Here is a 23615-nt window from a genome sequence, read left to right as displayed (position 1 = left end):
CAGCCGCGGACACTGGCGCTGGATGTTTGTATCTGTCTCCTCTCTGAAAGCACAGGTTATTCACTGCTTTCACGCGTTCGTTCGTTCATTGACTATTACTAGGGTGGCTGAGAGAGTTTAACGCGCTGCAGTTCCAGAAGACACGTGGAAACAGAAAAACAGCAGCAGATTACAGTTTTTCTCAGTGGCTTTGGTGCATTTCTCACAAGACTATTTACATTTGCACAAGGGTTAATGCATTACTTAAAACAATTAGTCAATTAGTCAAAATCTTGCAGAGCATTTATTAATAATCATAGGTCAACATTTAGCAATGCATTATTATGATCCAAAGATGTGATTAACATTAGTTAATGCTGTAACAATTCACAACTTTATTCTCATGAACTAATGTTAACGAGAATAAATGAATAAATACTGTAATAAATGTACTGTGCATTGTTTTTTTTCTTGTAAGAAAATACATGAACCACCTAAAGCACCATTGTTTTGAAGTGTTACAAATAATTAAATAAATATTTATAAATATAAAACAAACATTAAAGATAAATATCCAATATAAAATGTTTACAAATAAATATATAAAAAGTGATATAAATAATATAAAAATATGTATAAATATTAAAACATTCATGTATAATATTTACATATCATTTATATACATATTTAAACGACTATTTAATAAATATAATATAAATAATAATCTAAAATAAATATGAATAACATAAAAATATCTAAATAATATAAAATAAATATTTATACAAATAAGATATAAATATAAAAAATATGTTATAATAATAGTAATTATAAAACAAAAAATATTAATAAATATAAAATGTAAAAATATCTATAAATGTAAATATAAAAAATATAAATTATAAATATTAAAATATGTATAAGTATTTAAATATTGATAATATTTATTTATTATTTAAATACATTTTTAAATAATTATTTAATACATAAAATATAAATATAAATTGTACATAAATTATAAATGTTAAAACTTTTACAAATATTTATTTATTTATTTATTTATTTAAATACTTATTTAATAAGCATTTATAGATATAAAATATAAATATAACAAAGTAAATATAAAAATAATATAAATTATGAATATACAAATATTTATACATATTTTTATTTATTTATATAAATATTTTAAATACCTATTTAATAAGAATTTATAAACATAAAAATATAAATATAAACACATATAAGTATAAAAATATTTATGCTTTTTTATTTATTAATAAAAATATTTAAATACATATTTATAAATATTTATAAATATAAAAATATAAAATGTAAAAATATCTTAATAAATTTAAATGATAAATATAAAAAAAGTATTTAAATATTTATGTATTTGCTTTTTTTTTTTTTTTGCTGCTAATTTAAATTCCGTCAATGAAGCCAATACTACTTTATAGGAAAGTCCTTACAACCACAGATTTCACTGTTTCCTCTTCAGAAATGTAAGCAATGGCAGTTTCTTTATAGCTACTCATGACATTCACTACCAGTGTCTGAGTGCAAAATAAATCCTGGTGCAGACTTTCATTCCAAGCATTCATTTATCCGAGCTCATCCAAACAGCGATCCCAAACATGCACACTTCAGTCAAGGGCAGCTCCTGCTTTAGTTTTTTCCATCTGCAATGTGCTTTAGTGCTTTAAAAGCGCCTTGTGAAGAAATTCCACAACTTTCCAGCGCAAATGCCAAAGCTCTGGTGGCAATGCAAGACACATTCCTCCCTATTAGACCATCCAGATGACCACTGCTTAAGCTTTAGTCTCATTTATTTGATATAGTTCAGTGTGGAGCTACAAAAAATAGAAACACCAGTGAAAAGAACAAGCTTAATTCTGGTCCTTTCCGTGGCCACAGGTGTGTAAAATCCAGCATCTCTGCATGTAGACACTTATACAAACATTTGTGAAAGAACGGGTCTGTCTGGTTTGGTGTGAGGAACTAAATGCAGAAACCAAAAGAGTTCAGTTTAAATAAAAAGAAAAGAAAACAGCTCAGACTACTAACCCATAAACAAACTGTTAAACTTAGACTGGACATTACAGCACACAGGGAATGGCTACAAGACAGAGAACACTGAGGTAATAAATAAATAAGGATAGAAATGCATCTTCAGTAAAGCCATTATGATCTTAAATATAGTGCTATGCAAATTAAGTTAGGTTTATTTGACTAGATATACTACATTTAATTGAATTAATATTATTATTAACAGAAACATATGCTATATATCTTATTTGGCTCTCATATTATTTGATATGGAGGCTGTAAAGCATCATTATTAGCACACAAGTCTCTGTGATTAATTTATAGGCGAAATGAACCATCTATGTTTGCCATATAGACATCATTCTAAAACATGAATGTGTGTGTAACATACTCTCTCCCAAACATAAAAACTATGTGTCTTTGTAAACAAAACCTTGTAAAAACGCTATAGATTTCTATTATTTTCACAGAGATAGACTACAGCGCTGCGTCTCTGTTCTTACAGCTGCTATCTGATAACAATTTAATTTAATCATTTCACGATTAAAAATAAAGCCAAACTAAAAAATGTAAATAAAACAAAACAAACATCTCAGTCTGTCATCTGTGGCCTTCTGTTGCTTATGCATTTGCACTTGTATATCTGACACTCCTATTGCTCACAACACCTGCGCTCTCACCTTTATCTTTTACATTTTGGGAGGTGTAAAATTAACATATGTGGTTTTGACAACCATACACATTTAGAACTGTGCAATTTCATCTGGAGAACACCTCCTGAAGTGCTATGAGCACTCATATTTATATCCATCTCAAATGCATTTCGAAGGGTATTTCCACCTGCCTATATCCTAATCAGAGAGCTTGTCTGATCAGAAACAATTAATGACGTGACCAAGTGTAAACAGACCCATACATGGTACTGACCTGACTGCATTGTGCCAAGGGAACGTTTAATGAAGGGGGATTTATAATGTGAGGCTGTTTGTGAAAGTAATGGACTGGCCTGCACAGAGTCCCGACCTCAACCTGAATAAACAGCCTTTGGATAAAACAGAGCAGAGAGTTTGAGTCTTAATATTGTGTTTTAAAATGGTCCAGAATGGTCAAAATTCCCACAAACACACTCCTGGAGCTTGTTGAAAGAAGAGCTGAAGATATTATGTCTGCTTCTTTAACAGAAGAGAAAGCAAACCCAATTAAAACATGGATGTGTAAGATGGTGTGGAGGAAATGGACTGGCCTGCACTCAGTGCTGACCTCAACCTGAATGAATAGCTGAATAGAGAGTGTGTGCCTTAATGATGTTCCTCAAAATGATCCAGAATGGTCAAAGTTCCCACAAACACACTCCTGGAGCTAATTAGCAGTTTTCTTTATTTTGTGATGCATGGTTTTATTTTTCCTCATTTTTCTGGTTTGAGGACTTTGATCTTTCTCCCAACAACTTTTAACCTTGAAAAGTTGTCAAAAGTGACATATAAAGTGCTGTATAGTGTGTGCTGGTGTTGTATATTTCTCTACAGAAAGCTTGTAATACAGTGCAGCACATGTTCTGCTATTCTACACTCTTATTCCTCTACATATTATTATCTCAAACCACTAAAATGTCAATAAAAGTCACTTTGTTAATGTGTAGAGTTGAATTATGAGCATCAGGAGTGGACAGAGCAGAGATCAACATCCCATAATGCAGTTCACCACCGCTAATAAACCTAAAATACAGTATGTTTTACAGTGCAGTTGTTGTTATCCACTGTATGGATTTTATCAAAGCACTGAAGATGTCAACCCTTAATCCCATAATTCAGAATAAGCAGATATTAACTCTTGGATTAGCAGTTCTCCTCCAGCTGTGGCTGGAATAGCTTGATTAATTTAAGGAAATCTCTGCACGGGAGCTCGGCTTTGTTCAATTTGACACAAAAACCTAAATAGTGCCTTTTTTCCAGCCTATAACGTCTGGTTGTCAAGCTGGCAGCTCAGATATGGAAAATGGGCACAGTCCGACTAGACAGAGCGGGACGGAGAGCGGAAATTATGGAGGAAACTGATCTCTGAGCTGTTTAGAGCGGCTCTAATCTGGCTGATGCTATCGCTCATGATCGCTAACGGTTTGTTTGTTTGTTGTTAGCTTGTTGACTGTTTGTTAATTATATCCAGTGACAGTCATTAAGGAATATTCTGAGTTCAGTTAAATATTAAAGATGCAGTATGCAATTTTCCTTCGTGCACTATAAAAAATATTCAGAAATTAATATTATTTTGCTTTATTATTATTATTATTATTTATTTTTTTAATAGTAGAAGTATCATTATTATTGTTATTATTATTTTTTTTTTTATTTTTTTTTTATTAATAGTAGTAGTATTATTAGTATTATTATTATTGTTGTAATTATTATTATTATTATTGTTGTTATTACTATTATTATTATTATAGTTATTATTATTATTATTATTATTATTAATAATAGTATTATTATTAGTATTATTATTATTGTTGTTGTTATTATTATTATTATTATTATTATTAATAATAATAATAGTAGTAGTAGTAGTAGTATTAGTATTATTATTGTTGTTATTATTATTATTAGTTTATTAGTTTGCATAAACTATCCAATTATGCAAAAATCACTTTTATTAGGGGTTTAAATATAGTCGTATGTCAGCAGTGTGTGAGTATCTCCAGCAGCGGTCTCTAATGCTGATCATGAGTTAATTGTGTTTGTTCTTGATGCAGAAACACTTTGATTGACATTCTCCCTTTCTACGTGTCATCAGAGGGGGAAAGCCCCGCCCACTAGTGCCCATCTCTCCATCTCATTGGCATAAACAGCAGCTCTGAGTGAGAAGCAGCCGTCTGTCCATTAGCCATTAGAGTGTTTGAATCGGCCACTATGCTGACACGCAGGTGTCTGTAGCTCCGCCCTCTTCTGAAAAGAGCTCAATCTCATTTGCATTTAAAGCGACAGTCACCAAAACACCACAATTAAGATCAAAGCCTGCTAGGGTCAGTTTCAGAGAGCTGGAGAACATCATCTGTGTGCTGTTCTCAGCTCAAACACACACACTAGAGACACCAGAGATTGTATAAATCACTTTAAGCTAAATTATATTGAAATAAAAATGTATTGTCTTACTTAAAAGGAAACAGACATTTGTTTTGTTGTTTGCTATTTGTGTATGCAGCACTACCTATAAATCCAGACGGGATATCGTGAATCATATTCCTCCGATGAGTGCTGAATTGATTTAATCAATTATTAACAGCGCTGTCAGATTGTACATCTGTAGACTGTCAGATGAAACCAAGAACCGGAAGGCAGGAGTGAGATAAAAAGTGTCTCCAATAACACATGAACACACACACACACACACACACAGCACAACAAACTAAAAGCCTGCGCTGTTCTGCGACGGGAATAATCCGGCTGTTGAGCCTCAGACAGAAAAAGGGAAACAGATTTATTATTTTTGGCTCCGCAGCTGCTGCGTGCTATTATTAGTGAACAGTTAGGTTCCTTAAAAAGGGGCAGTTCACACAAAACATTTCAATCTAATCATTATTTACTCTCCCTCAAGTGGTTATAAACTACTTTCTGTTGAACACAAAAGAAGATATTTTGAAGAATGCTGAAAACTTGTAACCATTGACTTCCATTGTAGAAAAAAACTAATGGAAGTCAATGGTTACAGGTTTTAGCATTCTTCAAAATACCTGACAAAAGTCTTGTTGCCTATCCAAGTTTTAGAAACAGCACATAATAACTGGACTTCTAGTTGATGATTTGGTGTCAGAAGTGTCTCTATGAAAGGCGAAGGAATCTAGATTTTGCTTATTTGAGTTTAATAAAGTCTGATCATGTCTTGATGTTGACTGATTTGATGAGGACAGTGCAGTCTGACTCTGCTCAGACTAAAGTGTCATCACTGAACAGAAATAATGTCCAGTATAGAATATAAAGTCCTGCTGCAGTGGAGACAGAATGAATATTGTGTCTGACTCCATCATGAGCTTGGAGGACTGCATCCATACATCTCTGACATGACTCACATCACTGATTAATAAAGTCATCTGGAATGAAGAAGAAAGCCTTCAGCAGGATCCCAGAGTTCATCAAGAGTCTCTGTGTTCATCTTCAACACCTCCTCCTTCATCTGCTCAATAATGTTGATGTCTGGTGACTGGGCTGGCCAATCCTGGAGCACTCTCTGCTTTCAGGAGCTTTGATGTGGAGGCTGAAGTATGAGCAGGAGCGCTATCCTGCTGGAGAATTGTCCCTCTCCTGTGGTTTGTAATGTAATGGGCAGCACAGATGTCTTGATACCTCAGGCTGTTGATGTTGATCATCCACTCTGCAGATCCCCATACTGAATGACCCCCAAACCATGATGTCTCCTTCACCAAACTTGACTGATTTCTGTGAGAATCTTGGTCCATGCTGGTTCCAGTAGGTCTTCTGCAGTATTTATGATGATTGGGATGCAGATCAGCAGAGAAATCCACTTTCTGCACAAGTCTTCTGTCCGGTATCTTCTTGTGTCTTGTCCAAATATCTAAATATGCTTAAATCAGGAGGCATTTTTGCGGTGTATGTTGTTTTGCATCAAGTGAATAATGAGCGAATGATGACAGAATGAGCATTGTTGAGTGAACTGACCCTTTAAACCATGTTCAGATCTAATAAATAAACATTTAAACATGTCCAGTCATTTGTCCAGGAGTTGAGCGTTATGGGTCAGTGTTATAAATCAAAGTTGACCGGGCTCATAGAGTATCTGTTAATCAGCAGCAGTGTGTGAGTGCATCCGCAGAGAGAAGCACATTAGTGGAGGAAGAGGAGCAGGAGTTATGATGCCGGCAGCACAGGAGTGGCTTTGTGGTGAACACCATTAGGCGTTTAAAAGACTTCAGGTCTTCGGAGATGTGTGGGTGTGTGTGTGTGAAGTGAAGCAGTGGTGTCTGAGTCTCCCAGTATGGCCATTTCCACACACTCGTCTCCTTCCTTAAACATCATCTAAATATTACAATCTGGTGATCTATGTTTATTATTTTATTTATATAACTTCTGGCGATGCCTCACAGCAAGAAGGTCGCTGGTTTGAGCCTCGGTTGGATCAGTTGGCATTTCTGTGTTTGCATGTTCTCCCAGCGTTCCCGTGGGTTTCCTCCGGGTGCTCCGGTTTCCCCCACAGTCCAAACACATGCACTATAGGGGAATTGAGTAGGCTAAAATTGTCCATAGTGTATGTGTGTGAATGAGAGTGTATGGGTGTTCCCCAGCAATGGGTTGCAGCTGGAAGGGCATCATATGCTGGATAAGTTGGTGGTTCATTCCACTGTGGCGACACCAGATTAATAAAGGGACTAAGCCGAAAATGAATGAATGAATGAATTAATATATTACTTCTAGGAATAATAAACAAGTCAAACTAGTCAAAATAGTTCAGATAATATAATTACAAAGCAGCAGTGTGTGCATTCATGCGCTTTCATAGCAGGCAAATTAAATATACTTATGAGTTTATCTGAGCTGTTATGACCGAGGGAGTTTACCTTTTACAAGTCCACATGGGTCAGGAGTGCCCATAGTGGCTGAAACACCCTTGTGCATATGCGTGCACTTCTGTGTGTGTGTGTGTGTGTGTGTGTGTGTGTGTGTGTGTGTGTGTGCGCGCCTAAGGTTGGCAGATGAAAAGGACTGGAAAAGAAGTGGAAAACTGGTGATGGAGAGGGTTTTTATGCGCTCACTGCATTTTATACGTCATTTCTCAGTTATTGCACATGGAAAACGCTGCACTATTACATGTAAATAACTGTAAATGGACAGATTTTATAAATGAGATAGCTTATAATGATATAGTATTCATCATTTATTTATAGTAGTATATGATAACTCATTAAAATCATATATTTATGGTGGTTAATGTGAAAGTTTCTATGTAATATGATCATTTTTTCATAATTAACAAATAAATAAATGATCAACTGTGGTAATATACTGTAGTTTAATTATTTATTTTACTATAAAGTCTATTTGTGGGCATCAGAGTGGTGTAGTAAGTTGCATGATCGCCTCACAGCAAGAAGGTCGCTGGTTTGAGTCTCGGCTGGGTCAGTTGGTGTTTCTGAGTTTGCAGGTTCTCCCCGTGTTGGCGTGGGTTTCCTCCGGGTGCTCCGGTTTCCCCCACAGTCCAAACACATGCGCTATAGGGGAACTGATCAACTACATTGGTTGTAGTTTATGAGTGTGAGAGTGTATGGGTGTTTCCCAGTACTGAGTTGCAGCCGGAAGGGCTTCCACTGTGTAAAACATGCTGGAATAGTTGGCGGTTCATTCCGCTGTGGTGATAAATAAGGGACTAAGCCTAATGTTACATTTTTATAACATTCATTCACTAACATTTATTCACATTAATGTTCTGATAATGTTTTTTTTGTCACTGTTACAAGAATGAAACATTATTTTAAAGCTTTCATGAAGTGCTTTGAAATGTGCATTTTTTATTGGGTGTTTGACGTTATCTCAACTGAAAACACAAAGAGAGGGCGGGGCATAGAGTAGCTCCTCCCATTTATCAAAAGCTGCTAATGGTGTTTTGTTGAACACAAAAAAAGATATTTTGAAGAATGTTGGAAAATTGCAACCATTAACTTCCATAGTTTTTGTTTTTCCTACAATGAAAGTCAATGGTTACTGGTTTTCAACATTCTTCAAAATGTCTTTTTTTGTGTTCAAGACGTAATGTAGTGTGTATTCATATAGCGCATTTATAATGTATGGTCATACACCCAAATCGCTTCACAATCATGAGGGGGGGGGGGTCTCTCCACACCACCACCAGTGTGTAGCTCCACTGGGATGATGCTCCGGCAGCCACAGGACACCAGCGCCAGTGCTATACCACACACCAGCTATAGGTGGAGTGGAGAGACAGTGATATAGCCTATTCAGTGGATGGGGATAGTTGGGAGGCCAGTAAGGGCTGATAGTGGGAATTTGGCCAGGATACCGGGATTACACCCCTACTCTTTACCAGAAGTGCCCTGGGATTATTAATGAGCTCGGTTTAACGTCTCATCTGAAAGACGGCGCTCACTGACAGTATAGAGACCCCTTCACTGGGGCATTAGGACTCACACAGACCACAGGTTAAGCGCCCCCTGCTGGCCTCACTAACACCACTTCCAACAGCAGCCTAGTGTTCCCGTGTGGTCTCCCATCCAGACACTGACCAGCCTCAGCCCTGCTTAGCTTCAGTGAGGGAGCGCTCTTGGGTTGCTGGTTAATATGGCTGTGAATAGAAGATAGACACTCAAACTGATAGGGAAGCAGTAAATGATGACAGAATGTTAATTTTTCGGTGAACTGACCCTTTCAGATCCTTAAGTTGACCCTTAGGTTTTTTCATGCGACCAAACTTTCACTGAGGCTTATGTAACCCTAACGCTTCTGTAAGCACACATAAGGGCTTTTGTGCAGCCGGACCCTGTGTGTTTTCCAGCAGCAGATGTAATCAGCTTTTACTGGGTTTGACTTGACCAGTTCTCTCATTATTTTCCCTCTTTCTGTTTGTCTTTATAAAGTCTCAGTTTAACATGTTCCACCCTGTTTTCCAGCAAATCACTGCAGTAAGCTCTTCATTAGAGGCGTATGAGCTGCTGTTTATATTGTGTTCAACACCAACAAAGACGCGTCTGCTGGTTTACTCGGGCCGCTTTCTTCCTCAGTGCAAAGGAAAACTCCAGTTGTTACCAAGATGAATGGAAATTGCATTAAAATCTGCTTTGATTTTTGACTTGAGGACACTGTAAAAGCTTTATTAAACTTGAGACAGCTGATCTGTTTTCCATGCGTGTGAATTAAACTATAAAAGCACACAATAGGCGTGCTGACATCACATTAACTGACATGAAAAAACCTCGGCAGTACTTTTTTGTTTGTCACTCTTGTTTTAGCATGGAATTGTGGGGCGGCACGGTGGCTCAGTGGCTAGTGCTGTCGTCTCACTGCAAGAAGGTTGCTGGCTGGGTCAGTTGGTGTTTCTGAGTTTGCATGTTCTCCCCGTGTTGGTGTGGGTTTCCTCTGGGTGCTCCGGTTTCCCCCACAGTCCAAACACATGCGCTATAGGGGAACTGATCAACTACACTGGCCGTAGTGTATGAGTGTGTGTGTGTGAATGAGTGTGTATGGGTGTTTCCCAGTACTGGGTTGCAGCTAGAAGAGCATCTGCTGTGTGAAACATATGCTGGAATAGTTGGCGGTTCATTCCGCTGTGGCGACCCATGATAAATAAGCTAAAGGAAAATGAGTGGATGAATATGTTGCTCTCGGATATTGGATTATCGGCTCCTTCACAGGTTTATTCTTTGAAAACAGTCTGTGTGTGTGTGTGTGTGTGTGTGTGTTTTTTTGCGAATGTCAGCTCGCACATGCAGATCGTTTGAAAATGGACAAATATTTTGGGAGTAATATACGAATGGAGCAGGCATGCAGATACACACACTCGTCCATTGTCTTGTCTAGCGAGTGTGTATGTGTGAGAGACAGACAGTTGGTCCTTTGTCCCCTAGATAAAGCGTAATGCCCAGAGGAGGTGTGTGTGCGTGTGTGCACGTGAGTGTGTGTGTGTGTGAGCAGGGAGTGGCAGAGCTGATGTCAGGCCGGATGATGTTACACTGCATTGGGGTTACTGAGTGTTTTAAGGGTCTGTGTGTCCCGTGGGGTGTGTGTGTGTGTGTGTGTGTGTGTGTGTGTGTGTGTGTGTGTGACAGCTGGAGGAGAGGCTGAGGAAAGTGCAGCTTGTCTTGCATCAGCCTCATGAATTTGCTTTTAAACAGACATATAATCAGATTTTAGCCCTCGGCACTTCCCCAGCAGACATGAGAGGTGTTATTACTGTTAAAGTGACCCTTTTGGGTTATTTTAAAGGTTTGAATAGGTTAAAAATAGGTCATTTGTAAAGAGTTGAGCCCTCACTGATCTCGCCTTTATATTATTTGTGCTACAGGATGCTTTACAGTAATATATCTGTGCAGATACAGAAGATCAACGGTTCAAATCGAGCAACAACACTGAAGATCACAGCACAACTATTATTAGCACACTTAATGATTAATTAGCACACAATATTTATGACAGTGATTTTATTCCATACTATAGCGCATGTGTTTGGACTGTGGAGGAAACCGGACACCTGGAGGAAACCCACACCAACACGGGGAGAACATGAGATTACTTATATTATTGGGGTGTGAGTTTTTGTCATATCACCCAGCTCTACTTTGTTCTGACTGGTCACATGGCCTTACTCTTATCTGATTGGCCAGATGGCTCTACACTTAAACAATTGACTTTACTCTGATTGGTCTGATGACTCTACTCTGCTCTTATTGGTCAGATGACTATTCTGCTCTGATTGGTCAGATGACTATTCCGCTCTCATTGGTCAGATGTTATTTTCTTTGATTGGTCATATGACTACTCTGATTGGTCATGACTGTAATTTACTCTGATTGGTCAGATGACTGTAATTTACTCTGATTGGTCAGATGACTCTACTCTGATTGGTCAGATGACTCTAATCTACTCTGATTGGTCAGATGACTCTACTCTGATTGGTCAGATGACTCTAATCTACTCTGATTGGTCAGATGACTCTACTCTGATTGGTCAGATGACTCTACTCTGATTGGTCAGATGACTCTAATCTACTCTGATTGGTCAGATGACTCTAATCTACTCTGATTGGTCAGATGACTACTCTGATTGGTCAGATGACTGTAATTTACTCTGATTGGTCAGATGACTCTACTCTGATTGGTCAGATGACTCTAATCTACTCTGATTGGTCAGATGACTCTACTCTGATTGCTCAGATGACTGTAATTTACTCTGATTGGTCAGATGACACTAATCTACTCTGATTGGTCAGATGACTCTACTCTGATTGGTCAGATGACTACTCTGATTGGTCAGATGACTCTAATCTACTCTGATTGGTCAGATGACTCTACTCTGATTGGTCAGATGACTCTAATCTACTCTGATTGGTCAGATGACTCTACTCTGATTGGTCAGATGACTCTAATCTACTCTGATTGGTCAGATGACTCTAATCTACTCTGATTGGTCAGATGACTCTACTCTGATTGGTCAGATGACTCTAATCTACTCTGATTGGTCAGATGACTGTAATTTACTCTGATTGGTCAGATGACTCTACTCTGATTGGTCAGATGACTCTAATCTACTCCAATTTATCAGATTGGTCAGATGACTACTTTGATTGGTCAGATGACTCTAATCTACTCTAAATGGTCAGAAGACTGCTCTGACTGGTCAGATGACTCTACTTTGATTGGTCAGATGACTCTAATCTACTCCAATTTATCAGATTGGTCAGATGACTACTTTGATTGGTCAGATGACTCTAATCTACTCTAAATGGTCAGAAGACTGCTCTGACTGGTCAGATGACTCTACTTTGATTGGTCAGATGACTCTAATCTAATCTGATTGGTCAGATGACTCTGCTCTGCTTTTATTGGTAAGATCCCTCTGCCCTGAATGGTCAAATAATCCTTCTGATTGGTCAGATGTTCTTCTCCTTGATTGGTCGAGTGGCACAGACAGTCATGAGCACTTGTAAGCACAGTGAAATGGACAGTAACAATGGTGTTTCACTGTGTTCATTCAGTTTAACAAGTCCTCGTGTCTGAGAAGTCTTGCAGGGTGAATTTGCTTTTCCATCTGAACGCCAAAGTAGACATAGTTCACCATCAGCCGATGAATAAATGTAGATGGACATTATACACATTTATAACAAGCCAATGTAGAAGCAGGACTGGATTATTGAGCACGTGTCTCTCATTAGAGCCAGTTATATTTACCAGCACATTAAAACATTTGCACACATAAACGGCTATACACACTACATGAAAAATATATCCAGAAACATTATAGATGTGTGTGTTTTACTCTTTTATTAGGCCCAACAGTTGGAAAAATTGCCCCGGTGGTGGCAGGAGTCCAAAAGTGTAACACCGGGAGGGATGTTTTAAAGGGGCAGTTCACCCAAACATTCAATTTACTCACTATTAACTCTCACTCAAGGGATTAAAAAGTGTCCTTATTCTGTTGAAGAAGATATTCAGTTGATAGCTGAAAACCATTAGTAGTAAAAACAAATACTATGAAAGTCAATGGTTACAATAATTCAACCTTCTTCAAAATATCTACTCATAAATGTTTGAAACAGCTGACTGGTGAGTAAATAATGACGGAATCTTCCGTTTTGGGTGAGCTGTCCCTTTAAATCTAATGTGGCGGTCTACTCAGACGGATGGTCTTCTGGACGAGCTCTGACAGATGAGTGTCTGCTTTCTTTGTTAGCTGTAATTAGAGTTTATTTAAGAGTGACTGAATCCTACAGCCTGCTTTTCCTTTCATGGTTTGGCCTTCAGCCATCGTCTCTCAGATTTAAGAGCTGAAGGATCCTGCCAGAGTGGAAAATATCTGTGCCACCTCTCCATAACTGCAGAAACAACACAAGACGGAGAGCACAGGCTGTTTCAGCCATGGATAGCTTCAGTTCAGCTGAATTATCCTTGAAGTAATTCAGCATGTATTGTTGTTTGGTAGTTGTGTGTGTGTTTCTCCAGCAGTGGTCTCTAATGCTGATCATGAGTTAATTGTGTTTGTTCTTGATGCAGAAACACTTTAATTGACATTCTCCCTTTCTACGTGTAATCAGAGGGGGAAAACCCCGCCCACTAGTGCCCATCTCTCCATCTCATTAGCATAAACAGCAGCCCTGAGTGAGAAGCAGCCGTCTGTCCATTAGCCATTAGAGTGTTTGAGCTGCTGATGATCATGTCAGCATAGACTAAGAGGATTATAGATGTGGAGTTCTAGATGAACAGCGACAGGAGTCTACATAGACTGACTCACACTGAAGCACACATGCACAGCACTGACAACACACACACTGCTGTTTCACATCTGTCTGTAGCTCCGCCCACTTTTTTTAAAGAGCATCTCATTTGCATTTAAAGCAACAGTCACCAAAATGCTACAATTAGGATCAAAGCCTGAAAGAGTCATCATTATCTGTGTGCTGTTTATACACACACACATCATCAGAGACTCCAATATTGATGTCTTCTCTCTGTTTTTCCTGCAGTTGATGGGCTCTCTGGTTCTGGCGGTGGGTCTCTGGCTCCGACTGGATCCAAACACAGTGTCTCTTTTAGGAGAAGACGGACCTGATACCTTCTTCATCGGTGAGCAGTTAGCTGATTATATTTCATGACCGAATTTCCATAGTCATACAGAAAAGGTTCAGTTTTGCATTATTACAGAAGGCAGAGTCTTGGATAACTCTTTATTTTGATGCTCTATTTGAGTGTTAGTAGACGGTCTGCTTAATATCTGCTCGTTCCTTTCACTGACTATAAGAACTGACAGCCGTATCAGCCTGCAGCCCAAGACTGGATACTCACTGAAGCTAAGCCGGACTGACCATGGGATGGGAGACCTTTTCAGGAGGTACACATTTGTACCTAAAAGGTCCATATTATTACCTCAAAAGTAGGTATTTGAACCTATAAAGTCCAAAAGTGTTCCTCTTAAAATGTTTAGGTACTAATTTATATGTTTGAGGTAGCAATGTGGACCCTTTACGTATAAATGTGTACCTTTTAATAAGGTACCACCCCAGTGACAGCTCACGTTCCTTTATTTCTGAGAGTGTATTGTATGCTTTCAGTTTAGTTTCAAAATAGCATTTTATTTACTGTTTTGACAGCTTTGGTCTTATTTAATACTGCTCTTATTGCAGTTAAACAATGACTCAAATGAGTTTCAAAGGAGTAATAAGTTATAAGAAGTTATATTTTCTATTTTATCTAATTTATTTGTAATATTTGATTAATTATATACTGTATATAAGCAAAATCACATGAGCAGCAGTGCGTTGTAGCTGTATATCGCCACTGGTGGGAGGTGTGTGTTGGCTCGAAGTCACAAGCTGAGTGCCTTAGTGCCCCACTAGTGCTGATACACCACCATATGGCGCTGCTACTCGTGTGATATTGCATTTATACAACAGTTTGACAGCATAATCGTGTGTATAAAAAATAAAATCAAACATCAAGAGTCTCAAAACCCTTTTGAATGAGGAACTACTTTCTTTCGCCAGGCATTCACATCTGCAGCTGACGTCAGAACAGCAGAAGCCATTACTCATTCACCAACATCACTGTAGAGCTAGTGTTCGAGTGATTCTCTAGCGTAATGTCTAAAGTGAAGACAGAACAGCTGATTTTGCTCACAGTTTAAGGCTGAACAGCATGAAATGCCATCAGTCTACAGAGATTTCCCAGTGTTTCTCTGCTGCAGTCGGGAGATCACAATAATTAACCCTGAAAAAGCCAAAGCAAAGCAAACACTACAGATTACTGTGGTATAAATACAGCACTACAACATACACAAGAGAGAGATCGACTTAGAGTGTCTCTTTCCTGTTGAATAATGATTTGATCAGCTGTAGTTTGAAATTACGCAGTTTTTCTTCCATAAGGGCTTATTGTGCGGTCTCTGTCGCCATCTTGTGGCGGAGCGTCAACCGTCTTTGCTCTGCTCAGTATGACAGGCTGATGGCCATCGATGTGCTGTCTCTCAGAAATTATGAATATTTAAAATAGGCACTGTCCTTATAAATAAACTGCATAGCTGCAATCTAAACTACGACATTCTCACCTAAAAAGTACATTAAGTTGTCCAACAGCTGCAATATTTGTCAAACTGAGCAGTTTACATGGGCAGCGGTTTCTGCTCTTCTGACATCAGCTGCAGATGTAAATGAACGGTGGAAGAAAGTAGTTCCGCGTACAAAAGGATTTTTGAGACTCTTGATATTTGATTTTCTTTTTTACACACACGATTATGCCGTTAAACTGTTGTATAAACACAATATCACACTCATAGCAGTGCTATATGGCTGTATATCAGCACTGTTGGGGCACTAAGACCCTCAGCCTGCTGCCTCGTGCCAAAGCACGCCTCTCACCAGTGCCGATATACAGCCATATCGCACTGCTACGAGTGTGATATTGCTCATATAGCAAACTGATACTCTTATGATTATAAGATTAATATATTTAAACATGATATATATATGGAATCAAAGTCGGCGTTATTAGCCCTCCTGTTAAATTTTAATTATTTTATATTTTTTCCACAATTTCTGTTTCCCCAATTCTGTAAAACAAATAAGACTTTCTCTCGAAATATGATAGGAAATACTGTGAAAAACTCAGTTTAATATCACTCGGTAAATATTTGAAAAAATTCACAGGAAGGCGAATAGTTTTGACCTCATCTCTATATGCAAAATGAAAGATATCCAATGAAAGGGTTTTATCTCGCTGTGGACCCAGCTTAGCTCTTAAAGCAGAAATAAATGAAGGAGCGGCAGACACAGAGCAGTGTTTATTAGTGCTGGATGGAAACATGAGGCGGCAGAGTTTCCATGCACAGTCACTTGGGTGGGTGTTTCTCAAAACAGGAAGTGACATTTCAGATCATGCCTACATACAGGAAACCACAATCCTGCAGCCACTCTACCTGCTAACCAGAGGCTGACCCTGTGGATATTTCTGTGCATACAGTTAAACTCTGAGTTATTACACCTATAACAGTGGTTTGTTCTGGAGACAATCCAACACTAATTTTGCTAATAATATTGACCTTAAAATGCCTGTAAAACTAATAAAAACTGCTTTTATTCTAGTCCAAATAAAACAAATAAGACTTTCTCCATCATCAACTAGAAGACCAGTTATCATCTGCTGCTCTTACAACTGCAGTCCACCACAAGACTTCTGGCAAATAGTGTAAAATCCATTAAAGGATCTTAAAAGTCAACATTTTAATCATATTAATAAGACAAACACATATTTGAACACTGTAAAGGATCTATTTTTATGTGTATATAATCATAATAACAACCAAATAGTATGCATTTGTAAAATGAGACAGGGAGTGCTTTCTTGTGCAAACTCGTCAGAAAAAAACAGCTGAAACTCTGTGAATAATTGTCTCGCAGACACGAGAAACACACATGCATAAAGCCGGAAAATGTGCACTTTTAAACCGTACACTTACAGAATGAGGAAAATAAATCAGAAACAAATACAATAAAATAAAACTGAGCATCAAAACAAGCAGATTTAAGAACAGCTTTTCCCCCATAGTCCACATAAACAAGGCACTTCACACACACATCCGCTCTGCACATCTATATACAGCTGAAGTCAGAATTATCAGCCCCCCTGAATTATTAGACTGATTGTTTATTTTTCCCCCAATTTCTGTTTATCGGAGAGCAGATTTCTCCAGCACATCTCTAATCATAATAGTGTTAATAACTCATCTTTAATAACTGATTTATTTCCTCTTCTCCATGATGACAGCACATAATATTAGACTGGATATTCTTCAAGACACTAGTGTTCAGCTTACAGTGACATGTAAAGGCTTCACTAGGGTAATTAGGGTAAAGTTAGGGTAATTAGGCAAGTCATTGTATAACAGTGGTTTGTTCTGGAGACAATCCAACACTAATATTGCTGAAGGGGTGAATAATATTGTCCTTAAAATGGTGTTTAAAAAATTAAAAACTGCTTATATTCTACCCAAAATAAAACAAATAAGACTTTCTCCAGAAGAACAAATATTATCAGACACACTGTGAACATTTCCCTGCTCTGTTCAACATCATTTGGAAAATATTTTTAAAAAGAAGAAAAAAAAAATGAAGGCGGTGAATAATTCAGCTGTATATGTATCGCATTTGTCCATCCCTCAACAGCACATTCACACATTCACATTGGGTCTAGTTGTGTCTTCTCTGTAAATATTGTTTACTTTCTTTATTTTAGTCCTCATCATTTGAGCTCACAGTGTAAAAACAGCAGGATCATTTATAGACATTACAACCTGCTATAGTTAGACACACACACACACACACACACACACACACACATACGCACACACACACACACTGCCCACATCTTTTATTTATAGTGCTGACTCACATTTATTCACTTGTTTCCATCCCCATATGCTGTTTTATGCTGTTATTATTCCATTTGTTGAACTTAAAGGTAAAATAAAATAAAAAAAACTACAGGGAAAATTAAAAAATACAAATTAATTTCGTCTCATCAAACCGTATGATGCATATGGTGCGGAATGGAAAACACAAATAAAAATAGAAAGTAGTGATTTCTACATTCACTTTCACTTGTATTTTCAACACAACAGACAGTATTTAACGTGTTCCTCTTCATTATTATTGTTTGTTTGTTTTGAATTAAACACACATTCCAGTTTTGGTTCTTGCAAAACCCTGTGTTCTGGTGCTTGACAAAGGTTTGCCTCAGTAGTGCTGGGTAAAGTCTAGATCGGATATGCGGCCGGCCGGAAGTGCGATATGCACATTAATAAAGCAGCATTTTTTTATGACACTGTATAACAATAATTAATATTTTTACAGTACTGTGAGGGTTGGGTTTAGGGTTGGGGTGGGGTTAGGCATTAAAAAATACATTTTATTGGGTAATTTAATAGATAACATAACTAATACTCAGTACAACTACACTTTTTACATTACTGTGACGGTTGGGTTTAGGGTTGGGGTGGGGGTAGACGTTAATAAAATACAACAAATGAGAAATTTAATAAATAATAGAAATAATTCGCGTTAACTTCAGGCCGCAAACGTATCCGCTCAAGCAACAACCGCAGTGCTGAGCCCATGTGCTGATCTGGCTTATAGATGAGTGAGGATTCTTGATGCAGCGCCCCCTGAGGGATCGGAGATATATATGTTAATATTTAGTTGGCGGTTCATTCCACTGTGGTGACCCCTGATAAATAAGAGACTAAGCCGAAGATAAATGAATGATTAATATATATTTATTAGATTATATTTTAATATGGACAAAAGTCGGGACACGGTGGCTCAGTGGTTAGCACTGTGGCCTCACAGCAAGAAGGTCTCTGGTTTGAGTCCCGGCTGGGTCAGTTGGTGTTTCTGTGTGGAGTTTGCATGTTCTCTCCATGTTGGTGTGGGTTTCCTCCGGGTGCTCCGGTTTCCCCCACAGTCCAAACACATGCGCTATAGGGGAACTGATCAACTACTCTGGCCGTGGTGTATGACCCCTGAAAAAGAGACTAAGCTGAAGGAAAATGAATGAGTTATATGCACAATTATTTAAATATAAATGAGCAGTAAGAAATCTTAGTTTTACTTATTTTCAGACAGAAATTGGTCGCTGCCTTCATACTTTAAAAGAGACAAGAAATATTGAAATAAAAACAACATAATTTTATATTTATTGAATATTTAAACAATTAAATATTAAATAAAAAAAATTAAATATTAAAGTTTTATTATAATATATTAATTACAGCAAAATTTGACTTGTCATGTCTTTATTAATTAATTATTATCTAACTTATCATTGTACTCATTTTCTGTTATTATGTGTTCATTGTGAATACTGTATGTTCATTATTATCATATATACAGTGTATTGCAATAAAATAAGGAGACTGACGTGAGATTGTGCTTCCCTCTGCTGGTGATCTGATCATATTACATCTGATCAAAATGAACAGTGTACTTCCAGACTCTCTAATAACATTCACAGCAATGATTTTGTTGTAGTTGTTGCTACTAAAAACTAAACAAACTTATTCTAAGTATAACTTTTGTCATGCGCTTGATCATTTGATGCATTTGTAAAAGTCTTATTGTACTGTATATCGGATAGTATAGACAATTCCAAAATAATAATAATGACAATGATAGACATACTACTATAGAAATACATTCATTCATTCATTCATTCATTCATTCATTTTCTTAGTCCTTTTATTAATCCGGGGTCGCCACAGTGGAATGAACCGCCAACTTATCCAGCACATTTTTATGCAGCGGATGCCCTTCCAGCCGCAACCCATCTCTCAGAACTATAGAAATACAGTAATATCATAATATAGCTATGCTGCTACACAATAATAGTATGTTAAATAGTTTATTTATAATTTGTTTATTTTATATAGTATACAGTTTTCTGCTTCATAAATCCAGAATTCTGCAGAACTGTCTATTGGAAAACAAAATGATATGCATCATTCATTCCTTTAAGATTTTATTAGCATAAATACAGTTAAAATAGGTATTTTTCCATCAAGTGAAGTGATGTGATGTGTTTGATCATATGATATTTACTGTTTTAATATGCTGTATAGTATGATTCTACTTTTTGAGCTGCTTGTGTGTTTTTAATGCACAAATAATGTTCTGCACTGTGTAAAATATCCCTAAATCAGCAGTTTTCTGCATTTTGTGATGCATGTTTTTGTTTTTCCTCATTTATTTCTGCTTGTGAATGTCATTATGGGATCTTGATCATCTTCTAGCAACGTTTATAACCTTGAACAGTGTGTGTATAGTCTGTGTTCATGTGTAATAGTGTGTAGTGTGTGTATAGTGTGTGTTCTGCTCATGTGTAATAGTGTGCAGTGTGTGTATAGTGTGTGTTCTGCTCATGTGTAATAGTGTGTAGTGTGTGTATAGTGTGTGTTGGTGTTGTATATTACTCTACAGTGAGCTTGTAATAAACTGCAGCACATGTTCTGCTATTCTACACTCTTATTCCTCTACATATGATCTCTTATATTATTTCACACCACTAAAATGTCAATAAAAGTCACTTTGTTAAACTGTAGAGTTGAATTATGAGCATCAGGAGTGGACAGAGCAGAGATCAACATCCCATAATGCAGTTCACCACCGCTAATAAACACAAGCTGTTCATTAGCAGAGATTTTTCACAGTGTATCTGCCAATAACAGTTATTTAATATGCATGTTTAAGCATTTTTGATTAGTTTTGCATGATATTTTCCTAATATTGTGTGCCCGAATGAGCTTAAATAATGTGTGTGTCCTGCACAGGGGTGTACATCCTCATCGCAGCCGGTGGTCTGGTGATGCTGGTGGGTTTTTTCGGCTGCTGTGGAGCCGTGCGGGAGTCGCAGTGTCTTCTGGGATTGGTGAGAGTTACATTTACTAATATCTGAGTAAACACCATAGCATTGCTCACTGATAAATGCTGACTGATAATTGATGAGGACGACAGTAGAGCTGCACTGTAAACAACACCTGCTAATGAACAGTATATGGGATGTTGATCTCTGCTCTGTCCACTCCTGATGCTCATAATTCAACTCTACAGTTTAACAAAGTGACTTTTACTGACATTTTAGTGGTGTGAAATAATATAAGAGATCATATGTAGAGGAATAAGAGTGTAGAATAGCAGAACATGTGCTGCAGTTTATTACAAGCTCACTGTAGAGTAATATACAACACCAACACACACTATACACACACTGCACACTATTACACATGAGCAGAACACACACTTTTGAGGTTAAAAGATCCCATAATGCAATTTAAAACATGGATGGGGGGAAATAAAACATGAATCACACACTGTTAGTTGACAGGTATTTTGTACGGTGTAGTCAGTCTTGCCTTCATGTTATTGACATTTCCAAGCAATTTATTTCCTTTTCTGATTAATTGTTTTCCTTGTTCCTTGTTTCCGCATGCCGGAGTTTGCTCAGACTAATGTTTGTATGTTAGACAGTAGGCTGTGTTCTGGAATGCTCTTTTGGATTTGCCTCTATGTTTCTTTGCACAGATTTAACCTCTGCATTTGCATCTCTACTGCTGTCTGCACATTTCCGGCTTGTTATGCAAGAAAACAGGAATTAAGATGAAAAATAAACAAGGAAATAAAAACTCAAAAAGACTTGATGCGGTAACACTCGTTATGTCATTCTAAAACAGGATGCATTGTTTTGTTTACTGTACACAACACTATTTTAAACTATTTTTATACACGCACACATGTTCAGCTTAAAGGATCGTCAGTCTTCAACGCTTTGGTGCACAGACTTAAACTTGGTCTCATTTTAAAGAAGACACTTGTCAGAATGTGACTGAAGGGAAAAAAAGTTTAAAAAAAAACTTAAAGTTTTTTAAAATAATATAATATAATGCGCCTTTATATAATATAAAAATATAATGCGCCTTTATATTTATGTAAACAATCAAAACAAAAATATAGATTGTATTATATTACATAAAAAATATGTTTAAATTTTTTTTGTCTAAATTAGTCAGAAAATCAAAGCTAAATATTTGAACAAATTATGTTCCAAATATAAAGTTGATAACAAAAAATTTACTTTCAGTGGGATTTTGTTTGGCTGCAGTACTAAACATGAACACCAGGTTATATAATCATTCATTCATTTTCTTGTCGGCTCAGTTCCTTTATTAATTCGGGGTCGCCACAGCGGAATGAACCGCCAACTTATTCAGCAAGTTTTTACGCAGCGAATGCCCTTCCAGCTGCAACCCATCACTAGGAAACATCCACACACACATTTAAACACACACACACACACACACACATACACTACGGACAATTTAGCCTACCCAATTCATCTGTACCGCATGTGTTTGGACTGTGGGGGAAACCGGAGCATCCGGAGGAAACCCACGCCAACACGGGGAGAACATGCAAACTCCACACAGAAACACCAACTGAGCTGACGCTAGACCTTCTTGCTGTGAGGCAACAGCACTACCTACTGCGCCACTGCTTCGCCTATATATAAAATAGTATATATTAATATAAATAAATAAATAAGTTAAGAAGTTAAACTAAAATCTAATACTTTTTATTATATTTTCAAGGGCTGAAAACAGCAGCTTTTGAAACAGGGCAACCGCTTAAAAAAATCATTTTCATATTTGTCAATTACTCACTTGCTATTCAAAATGCAGATTTTTAGATGTAAAGAAAACCGCTTAAAATCTTTAGTACATGCTGTCAAATAAATGCCATTAAATTGACAAATACCACAAAACTTTACCACAATTTATCAAAGACATACTTAACTTACAGGGCTTTTACTGGCTTATACTGTTTATCTTTATATATATATATATATATATATGCGCAATATCACACGAGTAGCAGGCTGTATCGGCAGCAGACTGATTGTCTTAGTGTCCCACCACTGATGATATACAGCCATACCGGACTGCTGCAAGTGTGGTATTGCGTTCTGCAAACACCAGCAGATTACTATGGTAATAATGCAGCACTACAACACACAAAGAGAGAGTGTCACTTACCTGTTTAATAATGATTTGATCTGCTGTAGCTTGAGTTTTTCCTTCTCTAAGGGCTTATTATGCGGTCTTTGACGCCATCTTGTGGCAGAACATCAACCGTTTTTGCTATGCTCAGTATGACATGCTGATGGCGTTGAATCTCTGAAGTTATGATTATTTAAAATAGGCACTATCCCTATAAATAAACCGAGTAGCTGCAATCTAAACAATGACAATCTCACCTAAAAAAGCCTCAACAGTACATGATGTTGTCCAACAGCTGCAATATTTGTCAAACTGTAGTGAGTTTAT

General features: G+C 37.2%; 1 protein-coding gene across 1 annotated transcript in view; it reads left to right on the top strand.

Annotated features, from left to right (window-relative positions):
- Window positions 1-23615, top strand: part of tspan2b (tetraspanin 2b) — a 30787-nt gene that overhangs the window by 752 nt on the left and 6420 nt on the right. The window contains exons 2-3 of the mRNA XM_005161898.6: window positions 14218-14317; window positions 21066-21163. Of these exons, the coding sequence (XP_005161955.1) occupies window positions 14218-14317; window positions 21066-21163 (198 nt within the window). The remainder of the gene's footprint in view (window positions 1-14217; window positions 14318-21065; window positions 21164-23615) is intronic.

This window comes from Danio rerio, chromosome 23 (assembly GCF_049306965.1).
Source record: "Danio rerio strain Tuebingen ecotype United States chromosome 23, GRCz12tu, whole genome shotgun sequence".
Classification (NCBI taxonomy): domain Eukaryota; kingdom Metazoa; phylum Chordata; class Actinopteri; order Cypriniformes; family Danionidae; genus Danio; species Danio rerio.
The sequence above is the reverse complement of the archived record's forward strand: the minus strand, read 5'-3'. Positions and strand labels throughout refer to the sequence as shown.